This window comes from Scyliorhinus torazame, chromosome 31, assembly GCF_047496885.1.
Source record: "Scyliorhinus torazame isolate Kashiwa2021f chromosome 31, sScyTor2.1, whole genome shotgun sequence".
In the NCBI taxonomy this organism is placed as follows: domain Eukaryota; kingdom Metazoa; phylum Chordata; class Chondrichthyes; order Carcharhiniformes; family Scyliorhinidae; genus Scyliorhinus; species Scyliorhinus torazame.
The window spans coordinates 34,361,442-34,380,055 of record NC_092737.1 but is presented as its reverse complement, the minus strand read 5'-3'; the positions used below and the strand labels follow the sequence as shown (position 1 = coordinate 34,380,055).

General features: G+C 55.7%; 1 protein-coding gene across 1 annotated transcript; it reads left to right on the top strand.

Annotated features, from left to right (window-relative positions):
- The first annotated feature begins 2,210 nt into the window (after positions 1-2,210).
- LOC140404782 (lysine-specific demethylase 6A-like) lies at positions 2,211-17,217 on the top strand. The gene is made up of 3 exons (XM_072493520.1): positions 2,211-2,335; positions 3,537-3,707; positions 15,398-17,217. Exons 1-3 carry the CDS (start codon positions 2,219-2,221, stop codon positions 15,422-15,424), a joined length of 315 nt encoding a protein of 104 aa, XP_072349621.1. The 5' UTR covers positions 2,211-2,218; the 3' UTR covers positions 15,425-17,217.
- Positions 17,218-18,614: the final 1,397 nt, after the last annotated feature.

The following is an 18,614-nucleotide window of genomic DNA, read 5'->3' as shown; positions in this document are numbered from 1 at the left end:
AGTTTGTTTGATTTGGGGGGGTTGTTTGATTTGGGGGGTGTTTGATTTGGGGAGTTTGTTTGATTTGGTGGGGGTTTGATTTGGGGGTTTGTTTGATTTGGGGAGGTTGTTTGATTTAGGGGTTTGTTGATTTGGGGGTGTTTGATTTGGGGGGTTTGTTTGAATTTGGGGAGGTTTGTTTGATTTGGGGGGTGTTTGATTTGGGGGTTTGTTTGATTTGGGGGTTTGTTTGATTTGGGGAGTTTGGTTTGATTTGGGGGGTGTTTGATTTGGGGGGTTTGTTTGATTTGGGGGGTGTTTGATTTGGGGGGTTTGTTTGATTTGGGGGTTTGTTTGATTTGGGGGTTTGTTTGATTTGGGGTGGTGTTTGATTTGGGGGGTTTGTTTAATTTGGGGAGTTTGTTTGATTTGGGGAGTTTGGTTTGATTTGGGGGAGTTGTTTGATTTGGGGGGTTTGTTTGATTTGGGGGTTTGTTTGATTTGGGGGTTTGTTTGATTTGGGGAGTTTGTTTGATTTTGGGGTGGTGTTTGATTTGGGGGGTTTGTTTGATTTGGGGGGTTTGTTTGATTTGGGGGGTTGTTTGATTTGGGGGGTGTTTGATTTGGTGGGGTTTGTTTGATTTGGGGAGTTTGTGTTTGATTTGGGGGGGTGTTTGATTTGGGGGTTTGTTTTGATTTGGGGAGTTTGTTTGATTTGGGGGTTGTTTATTTGGGGGGTTTGTTTGATTTGGGGGGGTGTTGATTTGGGGAGTTGTTTGATTTGGGGAGTTGTTTGATTTGGGGAGTTTGTTTGATTTGGGGGTTTGTTTGATTTGGGGTGTGTGTTTGATTTGGGGGGTGTTTGATTTGGGGGGTTGTTTGATTTGAGGAAGTTTGTTTGATTTGGGGTTGGTTGATTTGGGGGGTGTTTGATTTGGGGGTTTGTTTGATTTGGGGTGTGTGTTTGATTTGGGGGTGTTTGATTGGGGTTTGTTTGATTTGGGGGGTGTTTGATTGGGGGTTTGTTGATTTGGGGGTTTGTTTGATTTGGGGTTGTTGATTGGGGCTTTGTTTGATTTGGGGAGTTGTTTGATTTGGGGGTGGTTGATTTGGGGGGTGTTTGATTTGGGGAGTTTGTTTGATTTGGGGGGTATGATTGGGGGTTTGTTTGATTTGGGGGGGTGTTTGATTTGGGGTTTGTTTGATTTGGGGAGTTTGTTTGACTTTGGGGGGTTGTTTGATTTGGGGGTGTTTGATTTGGGGAGTTTGTTGATTTGGGGGTTTGTTTGATTTGGGGGGTGTTTGATTTGGGGGTGTTTGATTTGGGGGAGTGTTTGATTGGGAGTTTGTTTGAGTTGGGGGGTTTGTTTGATTTGGGGGGGTGTTTGACTTTGGAGGAGTTTGTTTGATTGTGGGGGTGTTTGATTTGGGGGTTTGTTTGATTTGGGGGTTTGTTTGATTTGGGGAGTTTGTTTGATTTGGGGAGTTTGTTTGATTTGGGGGGGTTGTTTGATTTGGGGGGTGTTTGATTTGGTGGGGTGTTTTGATTTGGGGTGCGTGTTTGATTTGGGGGGTGTTTGATTTGGGGGGGTGTTTGATTTGGGGGGGGTGTTTGATTTGGGGAGTTTGTTTGATTTGGGGAGTTTGTTTGATTTGGGGGTGGTGGTTTGATTTGGGGGGTTGTGTGATCTGGGGGGGTTGTTTGATTTGGGGAGTTTGTTTGATTTGGGGGGGTTGTTTGATTTGGGGGGGTTGTTGATTTGGGAGTTTGTTGATTTGGGGGGTTGTTTGATTTGGGGGGTTTGTTTGATTTGGGGAGTTTGTTTGATTTGGGGGGTTTGTTTGATTTGGGGAGTTTGTTTGATTTGGGGGGGTGTTTGATTTGGGGGTTTGTTTGATTTGGGGAGTTTGTTGATTGGGGAGTTTGTTTGATTTGGGGGTTTGTTGATTTGGGGAGTTTGTTTGATTTGGGGGGTTTGTTGATTTGGGGGGTTTGTTTGATTTGGGGGGGTTGTTTGATTTGGGGGGTTTGTTTGATTTGGGGAGTTTGTTGATTTGGGGAGTTTATTGATTTGGGGGGGTGTTTGAATTGGGGGGGTTTGTTTGATTTGGGGGAGGGGGGTGAGGGGTTGACTGGGTTTGAGAGATCCTGGGTTGGTTCTGTGGTCAGTCCCAGACCACAGGGTCAGGGACTGGGCTGTCACCTCTAACCTCCGACCTCTCTTTCAGGTACTGCCTGATGACGTCACTGAAACAATGTCAGCTCCTGCGAGACTCACTGGCCCACATCGGCAAGAAGATCATCTTCCAGAGCCGGGTGAAGGAGGAGCCGGCGTATTACTGTAACGAGTGCGAGGTACGGCACTCCGGGCCGGGGGGGGGGGGGCGGAGAGTGAGGGGGGCAGAGCGAGGATGCGGGGTGGAGCGAGGGGGGGGGGCAGAGCGAGAGGTGGGAGGGTAGAGCGAGGGGGGGGTGCGGAGCGAGGGGGGGCGGCGGAGGCGAGGGGGGTGGCAGAGCGAAGGGTGGGGGTAGAGCGAGGGGGTGCGGAGTGAGGGGGGGCAGAGCGAGGGGGTGGGCGGAGAGCGAGGGGGGGTGTGAGCGAGGGGGGTGGGGCGAGGGGGGGTGCGGAGCGAGGGGGGGCAGAGCAGAGGTGGGGGGCGGGAGCGAGGGGTGTGGCGGAACGCGAGGGGGTGTGAGTGAGGGGGGGCGGAGGAGCGAGGGGGGTGGAGCGGAGAGCGGAGGGGGGGCAGAGCGAGGGAGGTAGAGCGAGGGGGGGGGCAGAGCGAGGGGGGGGGGCAGAGCGAGAATTAGGCTGGAGTGCGGGTCATGGCAAGGGGCAGGCCTCATTTTGATGCAGCTGGGTGAGTGGCATCCGGCCACCAACACCCACCGACAGCACTAACCCCTCTGCGTCTCTCTCTCCCTCCCCCCTCTCCCCCTCTCCCTCCCCCCTCCTCCCCCCCTCCCTCCCCCCTCTCTCCCTCCCCCCCTCTCCCTCCCCCCCTCTCCCTCCCCCCCTCTCTCCCTCCCCCCTCTCCCTCCCCCTCTCCCTCTCTCCCTCCCTCCCTCTCCCTCCTCCCTCTCTCCCTTTCCCTCCCTCCCCTCTCTCCCTTTCCCTCCCTCTCCCTCTCTCCCTCCCTCCCTCTCTCCCTCCCTCCCTCCCTCTCTCCCTCCCTCCCTCCCTCTCCCTCTGTCCCTCCCTCCCTCTCTCCCTCCCTCTCTCCCTCCCTCTCTCCCTCCCTCCCTCCCTCTCTCCCTTTCCCTCCCTCCCTCCCCCCTCTCCCTCCCCCCTCTCCCTCTCTCCTCCCTCCCTCTCCCTCCCTCCCTCTCTCCCTTTCCCTCCCTCTCCTCTCTCCCTCCCTCCCTCCCTCCCTCCCTCCCTCCCTCTCTCCCTCCCTCCCTCCCTCTCCCTCTGTCCCTCCCTCCCTCTCTCCCTCCCTCTCTCCCTCCCTCTCCCTCCCTCCCCTCTCTCCCTTTCCCTCCCTCCCTCTCCCTCTCTCTCTCCTCCCTCCCTCTCCCTCCCTCCCTCCCTCTCTCCTCTCCTCCATTCTAACAGCTGGAAGTGTTCAATATCCTGTTTGTGACAAGTGAAAACAGCAGTAGGAAATCCTACATTGTTCACTGTGAGGACTGCGCTCGCCAGCGAAGCCCGTCACTGCCGAATGTCGTCATCCTGGAGCAGTACAAGATGGAGGATCTGATGCAGGTTTACGACCATCTCACGTTGGTGAGTCTGGGAGTGTTTGCGCGGGGGGGGAAAGACTCCAAAATCGATTGCAGTTTGGGGACAGGGCCAACTACATACAGAGAAACATCGAAAACAGGATCAGAAGGATGCCATGCGGCCCTTGTAGCCTGCTCCCCCAGTCAATACGCTGATCCCCCTCCCATCCTTCGATCCCCTTCGCCTCAGGGAGATATCTAACTGCTTTCTAAATGTTCCGCTGTAAAATCCTGGATAATGGATTCTAGCATTTTCCCCACTACCGATGTTAGGCTTCCTGGTCTATAATTCCCTGTTTTCCTCCCTACCTCCCGTTTTGAATATCGGAGTGACGTGAGCTACCCTCCAATCTGCAGGGATAGTTCCAGAGTCTATAGAATCCCGGAAGGTGACCACCAATACATCCACTATTACCAGAGACACCTCCTTCAGCACTCTGGGATTATCCGGCCCTGGAGATTTATCCGCCTTCAATCCATCACTTTCCCCAATACCATTCCTAATACTCATGATGTGGAGATGCTGATTCCTAATACTGATTTCCTTCCGTCCCTCGATCTTACTAAACCCTGCATTCCCCAAAGTATGTGTTTAGCTGCTCAGGCATTCCTTTGTCCTCTGTTTCTGACTATAAGGGACCTACATCATCTTCACCAATTTTTCTCTTCAAGTGCCGCTAGAAACGTTTACCGTCCGTTTTTATCTTCCCCACAAGCTTACTCTCAAACTCCATTTTCCCCGTTTTAATCAATCCCTTCGTCCTTCTTTGCTGAATTCTAAACTGCCCCCAATCCTCAGACCTGTTGTTTTTCTTGGCCAATCTATATGCTTCTTCCTGGTATCGGATACTATTTCTAATTTCCTTTGTAAGCCATGGATTGGCCCTCTTACCCCCTTTGCTTTTGTGCCAGACAGGAATGAACAGTTGCTGTAGTTCGTCCATGCGTTCCTTGAATGTTTGCCACTGTCATCCCTTTAAGTAACTCTCCCCAATCTATCAAGGCCAACTCACGCCTCATATCCTCACAGTTCCCTTTATTAAGATTCAGCACCCTTGTCTCCGAATCAACTACTTCACTCTCCACCTTGATAAAAAATTCTACCACGTTATGGTCGCTCATCCCCAAGGGGTCTCGGACAGCCAGATTGGCAACGATTCCCTTCTCATTACACAATGCCCAGTCTAAGATGGCCTGCTCTCTAGTTGGTTCCTCCACATATTGGTCAAGAAAACCATCCCGTACACACTCCAGGAATTCCTCCTCCAGAACCGGTCCCAATGCCCCAGGAATCTGAAACCCTCCCCCTCGGAACCATCTCGTCAGCCACGTATTCATGGATTGGATTTGTTTATTGTCACGTGTACCGAGGTACAGGGAAAAGTATTTTCCTGCGAACAGCTCAACAGATCATTAAGTACATGGGAAGAAAATACATAATAGGGCAACACAAGGTACACAATGTAACTACAAAAACACCGGCATCGGATGAAGCAGACAGGGTGTAGTGTTAATCAGTCAGTCCATAAGAGGGTCATTTAGGAGTCTGGTGACAGTGGGGAAGAAGCTGGGTAGCACGGTAGCATTGTGGATAGCACAATTGCCTCACAGCTCCAGGGTCCCAGGTTCGATTCCGGCTTGGGTCACTGTCTGTGCGGAGTCTGCACGTCCTCCCCGTGTCTGCGTGGGTTTCCTCCGGGTGCTCCGGTTTCCTCCCACAGTCCAAAGATGTGCAGGTTAGGTGGATTGGCCGTGATAAACCCTTGGTGTCCAAAATTGCCCTTAGTGTTGGGTGGGGTTACTGGGTTATGGGGATAGGGTGGAGGTGTTGACCTTGGGTAGGGTGATCTTTCCAAGAGCCGGTGCAGACTCGATGGGCCGAATGGCCTCCTTCTGCACTGTAAATTCTATGAATAAGCTGTTTTTGAGTCTGTTCGTGCGTGTTCTCAGACTTCTGTATCTCCTGCCTGATGGAAGAAGTTGGAAGAGTGAGTAAGCCGGGTGGGAGGGGTCTTTGATTATGCTGCCCGCTTTCCCCAGGCAGCGGGAGGTGTAGATGGAGTCAATGGATGGGAGGTAGGTTTGTGTGATGGACTGGGCGCTGTTCACGACTCTGTGCGGTCTGTGGTACTGCAGGCAGTGGTCAGCCCAGTGACTCGACACTGCCCCACAGTGCGGTCTGTGGTACCGCAGGCAGTGGTCAGCCCAGTGACTCGACACTGCCCCACAGGGCGGTCTGTGGTACTGCAGGCAGTGGTCAGCCCAGTGACTCACCACTGCCCCACAGTGCGGTCTGTGGTACCGCAGGCAGTGGTCAGCCCAGTGACTCGACACTGCCCCACAGGGCGGTCTGTGGTACTGCAGGCAGTGGTCAGCCCAGTGACTCGACACTGCCCCACAGGGCGGTCTGTGGTACTGCAGGCAGTGGTCAGCCCAGTGACTCGACACTGCCCCACAGGGCGGTCTGTGGTACTGCAGGCAGTGGTCAGCCCAGTGACTCACCACTGCCCCACAGTGCGGTCTGTGGTACTGCAGGCAGTGGTCAGCCCAGTGACTCACCACTGCTCCACAGGGCGGTCTGTGGTACTGCAGGCAGTGGTCAGCCCAGTGACTCGACACTGCTCCACAGGGCGGTCTGTGGTACTGCAGGCAGTGGTCAGCCCAGTGACTCACCACTGCTCCACAGGGCGGTCTGTGGTACTGCAGGCAGTGGTCAGCCCAGTGACTGACCACTGCTCCACAGGGCGGTCTGTGGTACTGCAGGCAGTGGTCAGCCCAGTGACTCACCACTGCTCCACAGGGCGGTCTGTGGTACTGCAGGCAGTGGTCAGCCCAGTGACTGACCACTGCTCCACAGGGCGGTCTGTGGTACTGCAGGCAGTGGTCAGCCCAGTGACTCACCACTGCCCCACAGGGCGGTCAGTGGTACTGCAGGCAGCAGTGAGTTCAGTGACTCAACACTGCCCCACAGTACGGTCAGTGGTACTGCAGGCAGCAGTGAGTTCAGTGACTCAACACTGCCCCACAGTGCGGTCAGTGGTACTGCAGGCAGCAGTGAGTTCAGTGACTAAACACTGCCCCACAGGGCGGTCAGTGGTATTGCAGGCAGCAGTGAGTTCAGTGACTCGACACTGCCCCACAGGGCGGTCAGTGGTACCGCAGGCAGCAGTGAGTTCAGTGACTCAACACTGCCCCACAGGGCGGTCAGTGGTATTGCAGGCAGCAGTGAGTTCAGTGACTCAACACTGCCCCACAGGGAGGTCAGTGGTATTGCAGGCAGCAGTGAGTTCAGTGACTCAACACTGCCCCACAGGGCGGTCAGTGGTATTGCAGGCAGCAGTGAGTTCAGTGACTCAACACTGCCCCACAGTGCGGTCAGTGGTACTGCAGGCAGCAGTGAGTTCAGTGACTCAACACTGCCCCACAGTGCGGTCAGTGGTACTGCAGGCAGCAGTGAGTTCAGTGACTCAACACTGCCCCACAGTGCGGTCAGTGGTATTGCAGGCAGCAGTGAGTTCAGTGACTCAACACTGCCCCACAGTGCGGTCAGTGGTACTGCAGGCAGCAGTGAGTTCAGTGACTCAACACTGCCCCACAGGGCGGTCAGTGGTACTGCAGACAGCAGAGAGTTCAGTGACTCAACACTGCCCCACAGGGCGGTCAGTGGTACTGCAGGCAGCAGTGAGTTCAGTGACTCAACACTGCCCCACAGTGCGGTCAGTGGTATTGCAGGCAGCAGTGAGTTCAGTGACTCAACACTGCCCCACAGGGCGGTCAGTGGTACCGCAGGCAGCTGTGAGTTCAGTGACTCAACACTGCCCCACAGGGAGGTCAGTGGTATTGCAGGCAGCAGTGAGTTCAGTGACTCAACACTGCCCCACAGGGCGGTCAGTGGTATTGCAGGCAGCAGTGAGTTCAGTGACTCAACACTGCCCCACAGTGCGGTCAGTGGTACTGCAGGCAGCAGTGAGTTCAGTGACTCAACACTGCCCCACAGTGCGGTCAGTGGTACTGCAGGCAGCAGTGAGTTCAGTGACTCAACACTGCCCCACAGTGCGGTCAGTGGTATTGCAGGCAGCAGTGAGTTCAGTGACTCAACACTGCCCCACAGTGCGGTCAGTGGTACTGCAGGCAGCAGTGAGTTCAGTGACTCAACACTGCCCCACAGGGCGGTCAGTGGTACTGCAGACAGCAGAGAGTTCAGTGACTCAACACTGCCCCACAGGGCGGTCAGTGGTACTGCAGGCAGCAGTGAGTTCAGTGACTCAACACTGCCCCACAGTGCGGTCAGTGGTATTGCAGGCAGCAGTGAGTTCAGTGACTCAACACTGCCCCACAGTGCGGTCAGTGGTATTGCAGGCAGCAGTGAGTTCAGTGACTCAACACTGCCCCACAGGGCGGTCAGTGGTACCGCAGGCAGCTGTGAGTTCAGTGACTCAACACTGCCCCACAGGGCGGTCAGTGGTACCGCAGGCAGCAGTGAGTTCAGTGACTCAACACTGCCCCACAGGGAGGGCGGTCAGTGGTACTGCAGGCAGCAGTGAGTTCAGTGACTCACCACTGCCCCACAGGGCGGTCAGTGGTACTGCAGGCAGCAGTGAGTTCAGTGACTCAACACTGCCCCACAGGGCGGTCAGTGGTACTGCAGACAGCAGAGAGTTCAGTGACTCAACACTGCCCCACAGGGCGGTCAGTGGTACTGCAGGCAGCAGTGAGTTCAGTGACTCAACACTGCCCCACAGTGCGGTCAGTGGTATTGCAGGCAGCAGTGAGTTCAGTGACTCAACACTGCCCCACAGTGCGGTCAGTGGTATTGCAGGCAGCAGTGAGTTCAGTGACTCAACACTGCCCCACAGGGCGGTCAGTGGTACCGCAGGCAGCTGTGAGTTCAGTGACTCAACACTGCCCCACAGGGCGGTCAGTGGTACCGCAGGCAGCAGTGAGTTCAGTGACTCAACACTGCCCCACAGGGAGGGCGGTCAGTGGTACTGCAGGCAGCAGTGAGTTCAGTGACTCACCACTGCCCCACAGGGCGGTCAGTGGTACTGCAGGCAGCAGTGAGTTCAGTGACTCAACACTGCCCCACAGTACGGTCAGTGGTACTGCAGGCAGCAGTGAGTTCAGTGACTCAACACTGCCCCACAGTGCGGTCAGTGGTACTGCAGGCAGCAGTGAGTTCAGTGACTAAACACTGCCCCACAGGGCGGTCAGTGGTATTGCAGGCAGCAGTGAGTTCAGTGACTCGACACTGCCCCACAGGGCGGTCAGTGGTACCGCAGGCAGCAGTGAGTTCAGTGACTCAACACTGCCCCACAGGGCGGTCAGTGGTATTGCAGGCAGCAGTGAGTTCAGTGACTCAACACTGCCCCACAGGGAGGTCAGTGGTATTGCAGGCAGCAGTGAGTTCAGTGACTCAACACTGCCCCACAGGGCGGTCAGTGGTATTGCAGGCAGCAGTGAGTTCAGTGACTCAACACTGCCCCACAGTGCGGTCAGTGGTACTGCAGGCAGCAGTGAGTTCAGTGACTCAACACTGCCCCACAGTGCGGTCAGTGGTACTGCAGGCAGCAGTGAGTTCAGTGACTCAACACTGCCCCACAGTGCGGTCAGTGGTATTGCAGGCAGCAGTGAGTTCAGTGACTCAACACTGCCCCACAGTGCGGTCAGTGGTACTGCAGGCAGCAGTGAGTTCAGTGACTCAACACTGCCCCACAGGGCGGTCAGTGGTACTGCAGACAGCAGAGAGTTCAGTGACTCAACACTGCCCCACAGGGCGGTCAGTGGTACTGCAGGCAGCAGTGAGTTCAGTGACTCAACACTGCCCCACAGTGCGGTCAGTGGTATTGCAGGCAGCAGTGAGTTCAGTGACTCAACACTGCCCCACAGGGCGGTCAGTGGTACCGCAGGCAGCTGTGAGTTCAGTGACTCAACACTGCCCCACAGGGCGGTCAGTGGTACCGCAGGCAGCAGTGAGTTCAGTGACTCAACACTGCCCCACAGGGAGGGCGGTCAGTGGTACTGCAGGCAGCAGTGAGTTCAGTGACTCAACACTGCCCCACAGGGAGGGCGGTCAGTGGTACTGCAGGCAGCAGTGAGTTCAGTGACTAAACACTGCCCCACAGGGCAGTCAGTGGTACTACAGGTAGCAGTGAGTTCAGTAACTCAACACTGCCCCGCAGGGCGGTCAGTGCTATTGCAGGCAGCAGAGTTCAGTGACTCGACACTGCCCCACAGTGCGGTCAGTGGTACTGCAGGCAGCAGTGAGTTCAGTGACTCAACACTGCCACACAGGGCGGTCAGTGGTACCGCAGGCAGCAGTGAGTTCAGTGACTCGACACTGCCCCACAGTGCGGTCAGTGGTACTTCAGGCAGCAGTGAGTTCATTGACTCGACACTGCCCCACAGGGCAGTCAGTGGTACTGCAGGCAGCAGTGAGTTCAGTGACTCGACACTGCCCCACAGTGCGGTCAGTGGTACTGCAGGCAGCAGAGAGTTCAGTCACTCAACACTGCCCCACAGTGCAGTCAGTGGTACTGCAGGCAGCAGTGAGTTCAGTGACTCAACACTGCCCCACAGGGCAGTCAGTGGTACTACAGGTAGCAGTGAGTTCAGTAACTCAACACTGCCCCGCAGGGCGGTCAGTGCTATTGCAGGCAGCAGAGTTCAGTGACTCGACACTGCCCCACAGTGCGGTCAGTGGTACTGCAGGCAGCAGTGAGTTCAGTGACTCAACACTGCCACACAGGGCGGTCAGTGGTACCGCAGGCAGCAGTGAGTTCAGTGACTCGACACTGCCCCACAGTGCGGTCAGTGGTACTTCAGGCAGCAGTGAGTTCATTGACTCGACACTGCCCCACAGGGCAGTCAGTGGTACTGCAGGCAGCAGTGAGTTCAGTGACTCGACACTGCCCCACAGTGCGGTCAGTGGTACTGCAGGCAGCAGAGAGTTCAGTCACTCCACCCAGCCCCACAGTGCAGTCAGTGGTACTGCAGGCAGCAGTGAGTTCAGTGACTCGACACTGCCCCACAGTGCGGTCAGTGGTACTGCAGGCAGCAGAGAGTTCAGTCACTCAACACTGCCCCACAGTGCAGTCAGTGGTACTGCAGGCAGCAGTGAGTTCAGTGACTCGACACTGCCCCACAGTGCGGTCAGTGGTACTGCAGGCAGCAGTGAGTTCATTGACTCGACACTGCGCCACAGTCAGTGACTCGACACTGCCCCACAGTGCGGTCAGTGGTACTGCAGGCAGCAGAGAGTTCAGTCACTCAACACTGCCCCACAGTGCAGTCAGTGGTACTGCAGGCAGCAGTGAGTTCAGTGACTCGACACTGCCCCACAGTGCGGTCAGTGGTACTGCAGGCAGCAGAGAGTTCAGTCACTCAACACTGCCCCACAGTCACAGTCAGTGGTACTGCAGGCAGCAGTGAGTTCAGTGACTCGACACTGCCCCACAGGGCGGTCAGTGGTACTTCAGGCAGCAGTGAGTTCAGTGACTTGACACTGCCCCACAGGGCAGTCAGTGGTACTGCAGGCAGCAGTGAGTTCAGTAACTCAACACTGCCCCACAGTGCGGTCAGTGGTACTGCAGGCAGCAGTGAGTTCAGTGACTCAACACTGCCCCACAGGGCGATCAGTGGTACTGCAGGCAGCAGTGAGTTCAGTGACTCGACACTGCCCCACAGTGCGGTCAGTGGTACTGCAGGCAGCAGTGAGTTCAGTGACTCGACACTGCCCCACAGGGCAGTCAGTGGTACTTCAGGCAGCAGTGAGTTCAGTGACTCGACACTGCCCCACAGTGCGGTCAGTGGTACTGCAGGCAGCAGTGAGTTCAGTGACTCGACACTGCCCCACAGGACGGTCAGTGGTACTTCAGGCAGCAGTGAGTTCAGTGACTCGACACTGCCCCACAGGGCAGTCAGTGGTACTTCAGGCAGCAGTGAGTTCAGTGACTCGACACTGCCCCACAGTGCGGTCAGTGGTACTTCAGGCAGCAGTGAGTTCAGTGACTCGACACTGCCCCACAGGGCAGTCAGTGGTACTTCAGGCAGCAGTGAGTTCAGTGACTCGACACTGCCCCACAGGACGGTCAGTGGTACTTCAGGCAGCAGTGAGTTCAGTGACTCGACACTGCCCCACAGGGCAGTCAGTGGTACTTCAGGCAGCAGTGAGTTCAGTGACTCGACACTGCCCCACAGGGCGGTCAGTGGTATGGCAGGCAGCAGTGAGTTCAGTGACTCAACACTGCCCCACAGTGCGGTCAGTGGTACTGCAGGCAGCAGTGAGTTCAGTGACTCAACACTGCCCCACAGGGCGGTCAGTGGTATTGCAGGCAGCAGTGAGTTCAGTGACTCAACACTGCCCCACAGGACGGTCAGTGGTACTTCAGGCAGCAGTGAGTTCAGTGACTCGACACTGCCCCACAGGACGGTCAGTGGTACTTCAGGCAGCAGTGAGTTCAGTGACTCGACACTGCCCCACAGGGCGGTCAGTGGTACTTCAGGCAGCAGTGAGTTCAGTGACTCGACACTGCCCCACAGTGCGGTCAGTGGTACTGCAGGCAGCAGTGAGTTCAGTGACTCAACACTGCCCCACAGGGCGGTCAGTGGTACCGCAGGCAGCAGTGAGTTCAGTAACTCAACACTGCCCCACAGTGCGGTCAGTGGTACCGCAGGCAGCAGTGAGTTCAGTAACTCAACACTGCCCCACAGTGCGGTCAGTGGTACTGCAGGCAGCAGTGAGTTCAGTGACTCAACACTGCCCCACAGGGCGATCAGTGGTACTGCAGGCAGCAGTGAGTTCAGTGACTCGACACTGCCCCACAGTGCGGTCAGTGGTACTGCAGGCAGCAGTGAGTTCAGTGACTCGACACTGCCCCACAGGGCAGTCAGTGGTACTTCAGGCAGCAGTGAGTTCAGTGACTCGACACTGCCCCACAGTGCGGTCAGTGGTACTGCAGGCAGCAGTGAGTTCAGTGACTCGACACTGCCCCACAGGACGGTCAGTGGTACTTCAGGCAGCAGTGAGTTCAGTGACTCGACACTGCCCCACAGGGCAGTCAGTGGTACTTCAGGCAGCAGTGAGTTCAGTGACTCGACACTGCCCCACAGTGCGGTCAGTGGTACTTCAGGCAGCAGTGAGTTCAGTGACTCGACACTGCCCCACAGGGCAGTCAGTGGTACTTCAGGCAGCAGTGAGTTCAGTGACTCGACACTGCCCCACAGGACGGTCAGTGGTACTTCAGGCAGCAGTGAGTTCAGTGACTCGACACTGCCCCACAGGGCAGTCAGTGGTACTTCAGGCAGCAGTGAGTTCAGTGACTCGACACTGCCCCACAGGGCGGTCAGTGGTATGGCAGGCAGCAGTGAGTTCAGTGACTCAACACTGCCCCACAGTGCGGTCAGTGGTACTGCAGGCAGCAGTGAGTTCAGTGACTCAACACTGCCCCACAGGGCGGTCAGTGGTATTGCAGGCAGCAGTGAGTTCAGTGACTCAACACTGCCCCACAGGACGGTCAGTGGTACTTCAGGCAGCAGTGAGTTCAGTGACTCGACACTGCCCCACAGGACGGTCAGTGGTACTTCAGGCAGCAGTGAGTTCAGTGACTCGACACTGCCCCACAGGGCGGTCAGTGGTACTTCAGGCAGCAGTGAGTTCAGTGACTCGACACTGCCCCACAGTGCGGTCAGTGGTACTGCAGGCAGCAGTGAGTTCAGTGACTCAACACTGCCCCACAGGGCGGTCAGTGGTACCGCAGGCAGCAGTGAGTTCAGTGACTCGACACTGCCCCACAGGGCGGTCAGTGGTACTGCAGGCAGCAGTGAGTTCAGTGACTCGACACTGCCCCACAGTGCGGTCAGTGGTACTGCAGGCAGCAGTGAGTTCAGTGACTCGACACTGCCCCACAGTGCGGTCAGTGGTACTTCAGGCAGCAGTGAGTTCAGTGACTCGACACTGCCCCACAGGACGGTCAGTGGTACTTCAGGCAGCAGTGAGTTCAGTGACTCGACACTGCCCCACAGTGCGGTCAGTGGTATTGCAGGCAGCAGTGAGTTCAGTGACTCAACACTGCCCCACAGGGCAGTCAGTGGTACTGCAGGCAGCAGTGAGTTCAGTGACTCGACACTGCCCCACAGGGCGGTCAGTGGTACTGCAGGCAGCAGTGAGTTCAGTGACTCGACACTGCCCCACAGGGCGGTCAGTGGTATTGCAGGCAGCAGTGAGTTCAGTGACTCGACACTGCCCCACAGTGCGGTCAGTGGTACTGCAGGCAGCAGTGAGTTCAGTGACTCGACACTGCCCCACAGGGCGGTCAGTGGTACTGCAGGCAGCAGAGAGTTCAGTGACTCGACACTGCCCCACAGGGCGGTCAGTGGTACTGCAGGCAGCAGTGAGTTCAGTGACTCGACACTGCCCCACAGGGCGGTCAGTGGTACTTCAGGCAGCAGTGAGTTCAGTGACTCGACACTGCCCCACAGGGCAGTCAGTGGTACTTCAGGCAGCAGTGAGTTCAGTGACTCGACACTGCCCCACAGGGCGGTCAGTGGTACTTCAGGCAGCAGTGAGTTCAGTGACTCGACACTGCCCCACAGGGCGGTCAGTGGTATTGCAGGCAGCAGTGAGTTCAGTGACTCGACACTGCCCCACAGGGCGGTCAGTGGTACTTCAGGCAGCAGTGAGTTCAGTGACTCGACACTGCCCCACAGGGCGGTCAGTGGTACTGCAGGCAGCAGAGAGTTCAGTGACTCGACACTGCCCCACAGGGCGGTCAGTGGTACTGCAGGCAGCAGTGAGTTCAGTGACTCGACACTGCCCCACAGGGCGGTCAGTGGTCACAGACAGTGACCCAAGCCGGGAATCGTACCTGGGACCCGGCACTGTGAAGCAACAGTGCTAACCCCTGTGCTGCCATGCCACCATCAGGCAGTTTAGCATGTTCATGGCTCCAAATCGTGGAGATTAGCCTGATACAGAAACGTAGAAAATAGCAGCAGGAGGACGACATTCGGCCCTTCAAGCCTGCTCCGCCAATCGTTATGATCATGGCAGCACGGTGGCACAGTGGTTAGCACTGTGGCTTCACAGCTCCAGGGTCCCAGGTTCGATTCCCCGCTGGGTCACTGTCTGTGCGGAGTCTGCACATCCTCCCCGTGTCTGCGTGGATTTCCTCCGGGTGCTCCGGTTTCCTCCCACAAGTCCATAGATGTGCAGGGTAGGTGGATTGGCCGTGATAAATTGCCCCTTAGTGTCCAAAATTGTCCTTAGTGTCCAAAAAAGGTTAGGCGGGGATATTGGGTTAGGGAGAAAGTGAGGGCTTAGGTGAGTCGGTGCAGACTCGATGGGCCGAATGGCCTCCTTCTGCACTGTCTGTTCTATGGCTGATCATCCAATTCAAGACGTTAAACCCCAGGCATTGGCATCTGAATGAAATGTTGGTTACTTAAAAGAATAGGTTTGTGCCTGACTGCGATGCCTTATGTGGCTAAATAGCTAATTGCCTACACCCAGTGTCTCAAAGAAAACCCCTTGGTTGGACTAATCATGGTGCAAAAGCCAGCATTAGGGCGAAGTATGAGGATGTATTGATAAGGTGGATTGTCTGGGTTTGGATTTGATGACTGGGTGGCTCTCGGGGTTGTAGCAGAGGTCAAGACCCACGTGGACTAACTCTCTCGCCTCTTCCTGTTTCTCTATAGGCGCCTCAATCAGGGTCATCCAGATGACGAGCTCCTCAAAAGCCATACCAAATGCTTCTCACTGTCCGAGGTTCCTCTGCACCCACAACGGCACCGTCCCATCCCCCTTCCCATCCCCACCGCACCCTCCCCCACCTTCACCTCCCCCTCCCCTTCCCCTCCCCTTCCCAGCCACCCCTCCGTTCGCACCTGCCCCACACCCTCCCACACCCCCCACCTCTACGGACTGTCCAGCCGGCGACCGGGCTCGTCCAATCGCAAAGTGGATCTTTGCATCAGCCAATCAGCTACGTGTTTACCCAAACCTGATCATCAGCGACTACAGCTGCTGATTGGCCGCGCGAGATGGAACAAAATGGCCGACCACCCTCAGGCGGAACAAAATGGCCGGCCCCCTCAGGTGGAACAAAATGGCCGACCCCCTCAGGTGGAACAAAATGGCCGACCCCCTCAGGTGGAACAAAATGGCCGACCCCCTCAGGTGGGTCAAAGTGGCCGACCCCCTCAGGTGGGTCAAAGTGGCCCCCCCTCCCCTCTCCTCCCCCCTCCCCTCCCTCGCTTTGGGCTGTTGCTCTCGAACCTCTTGTGACTGGACACAGCAGCAGACACCACTTTGGCCTTCGAAGATGGGAAGAGGAAGTAAATGGAATTTTTAAGAAAAAAAATGAACTTTTTCCTATCAAAAAAAATGTAAGCATTAAGAAGTGGTTTTGGATTGCTAAATACGGGTTATAGCAAGAATTATTTTTGTCGTAGCTTCTTGTATGTGTTTCTATGTATCGTGTCACTTTAATTTAGACATACGATCCCCACAGTTAAAAATCCCACATATATAAATTATCAATTGCATCATCCATTCAATTTACCTCCATTTTTAAAAAGTTTTTTTTCCTGATGTACAGTTTTTATTTATGAAATCCTCTATTTATTCTAATTGTTTCCCCTAAGATTTCACAGTTTTAAAAATGATTTTGTTTCCGTCAAGGAAAACACTTTGAACTCCAAGGTCGGGACAGTCCCACTTTGATACTTCTCTTCTCCACATACTCTCTCTCTGTCTGTCTGCCTGTCTCTCTTTGTCTGCCTGTCTCTCTTTGTCTGCCTGTCTCTCTTTGTCTGCCTGTCTCTCTTTGTCTGCCTGTCTCTCTCTCTCTCTCAGTCTCTCGCTCTCTCTCAGTCTCTCGCTCTCTCTCAGTCTCTCTCTGTCTCTCTCTCTCTGCCTCTCTCTCTCTGTCTCTCTCTCTCTGTCTGTCTCTCTCTCTCTGTCTCTCTCTCTGTCTGTCTCTCTGTCTGTCTCTCTCTCTCTGTCTGTCTCTCTCTGTCTCAGTCTCTCTGTCTCAGTCTCTCTGTCTCAGTCTCTCTGTCTCAGTCTCTCTCTCTGTGTGTGTCTCTCTCTCTCTCTATTTGTCTCTGTCTCTCTCTCTCTGTCTCTCTCTCTCTCTCTCTATCTCTCTATCTCTCTCTCTATCTCTCTCATCCCTGTTTCTGATTCTCTCTCTTCCTCTTTCTCATCCGTCTCCCACTGTCCTCATCTTCCCTCGGAGTTAGCTCGGAGCTGGATAAGCTTTGGGATGTGTTTTCTGAAACTGTGTGCTATTGTTTTGATTCTGATTAACATTTTGCTTGGGGGTTTTCTTAAAAACATGAGCTTAAGTTTTACGACGGAGTTCCGAGGGTAGCTGTTATTTTGTTTTTTGGATTTTATGATGAGAAATATTGTTTTGGAGTTATACTGCACTGTTTGACACAAACTGAGCCAGAACTGTCTTAACTTTGTGAATTTGTGTGACACAGAATAATAAAGCTTTTGATAAACTTTATTTCTTGCTGCGCACCTTCACTCCGGGGCTGGGCGGGAGGGGCAATCTCCGGATTCCAGGATGGGGAAGATTTCCAGTTGCGTGGAAAGGATTCACAAACGAGGTCTCGCGGATGAATGGATGACGTCACGGCCTGGGGGGGTGGGGCACGGTGGTTAGCACTGCTGCTTGGCAGCGCCAGGGATCCGAGTTCGATTCCCCGCTGGGTCACTGTCTGTGCGGAGTCTGCACGTTCTCCCCCGTGTCTGCGTGGGTTTCCTCCGGGTGCTCCGGTTTCCTCCCACAGTCCAAAGCCGATTGGGTGGATTGGCCGCGCTGGATTGCACCTCCGTGTCCAGCGATGCAGGGTCACAGGGATAGGGCAGGAGGGAGAGTCGGCCTGGCTAGGGGGGTCTTTCAGAGGGTCAGTGCCAACTCGATGGGCCGAATGGCCTCCTTCTGAACTGTGGGGGTCAGAGAGATGGGGGTCGGGGGGGTCAGTGAGATGGGGGTCGGGGGGGTCAGTGAGATGGGGTCAGGGGGTCAGTGAGATGGGGGTCGGGGGGGTCAGTGAGATGGGGTCAGGGGGTCAGTGAGATGGGGTCGGGGGGTCAGTGAGATGGGGTCGGGGGGTCAGTGAGATGGGGTTTAGTCAAGGGGGTCAGTGAGATGGGGTCGGGGGGGTCAGTGAGATGGGGTCGGAGGGTCAGTGAGATGAGGTTTAGTCAGGGGGGTCAGTGAGATGGGGTCGGGGGGGTCAGTGAGATGGGGTCGGGGGGGTCAGTGAGATGGGGGTCGGGGGGGTCAGTGAGATGGGGTCAGGGGGTCAGTGAGATGGGGTCGGGGGGTCAGTGAGATGGGGTCGGGGGGGTCAATGAGATGGGGGTCGGGGGGGTCAGTGAGATGGGGTCAGGGGGTCAGTGAGATGGGGGTCGGGGGGGTCAGTGAGATGGGGTCAGGGGGTCAGTGAGATGGGGTCGGGGGGTCAGTGAGATGGGGTCGGGGGGTCAGTGAGATGGGGTTTAGTCAGGGGGGTCAGTGAGATGGGGTCGGGGGGGTCAGTGAGATGGGGTCGGAGGGTCAGTGAGATGAGGTTTAGTCAGGGGGGTCAGTGAGATGGGGTCGGGGGGGTCAGTGAGATGGGGTCGGGGGGGTCAATGAGATGGGGTCAGGGGGTCAGTGAGATGGGGTCGGAGGGTCAGTGAGATGAGGTTTAGTCAGGGGGGTCAGTGAGATGGGGTCGGGGGGTCAATGAGATGAGTCTGTTGGGACACCTTGCCCCTGTTATTGCTCCATCACCTACTTTGTAAGTTCAGGGGAGAGGGCCGGTTTCTATGACCTTTCGTGCCTGAGGGCAGCCAATCTCTGGCCGGAGCTCGTTGCTCTATGACCTTGACCCATTGAGGCCTTGCAGAGAT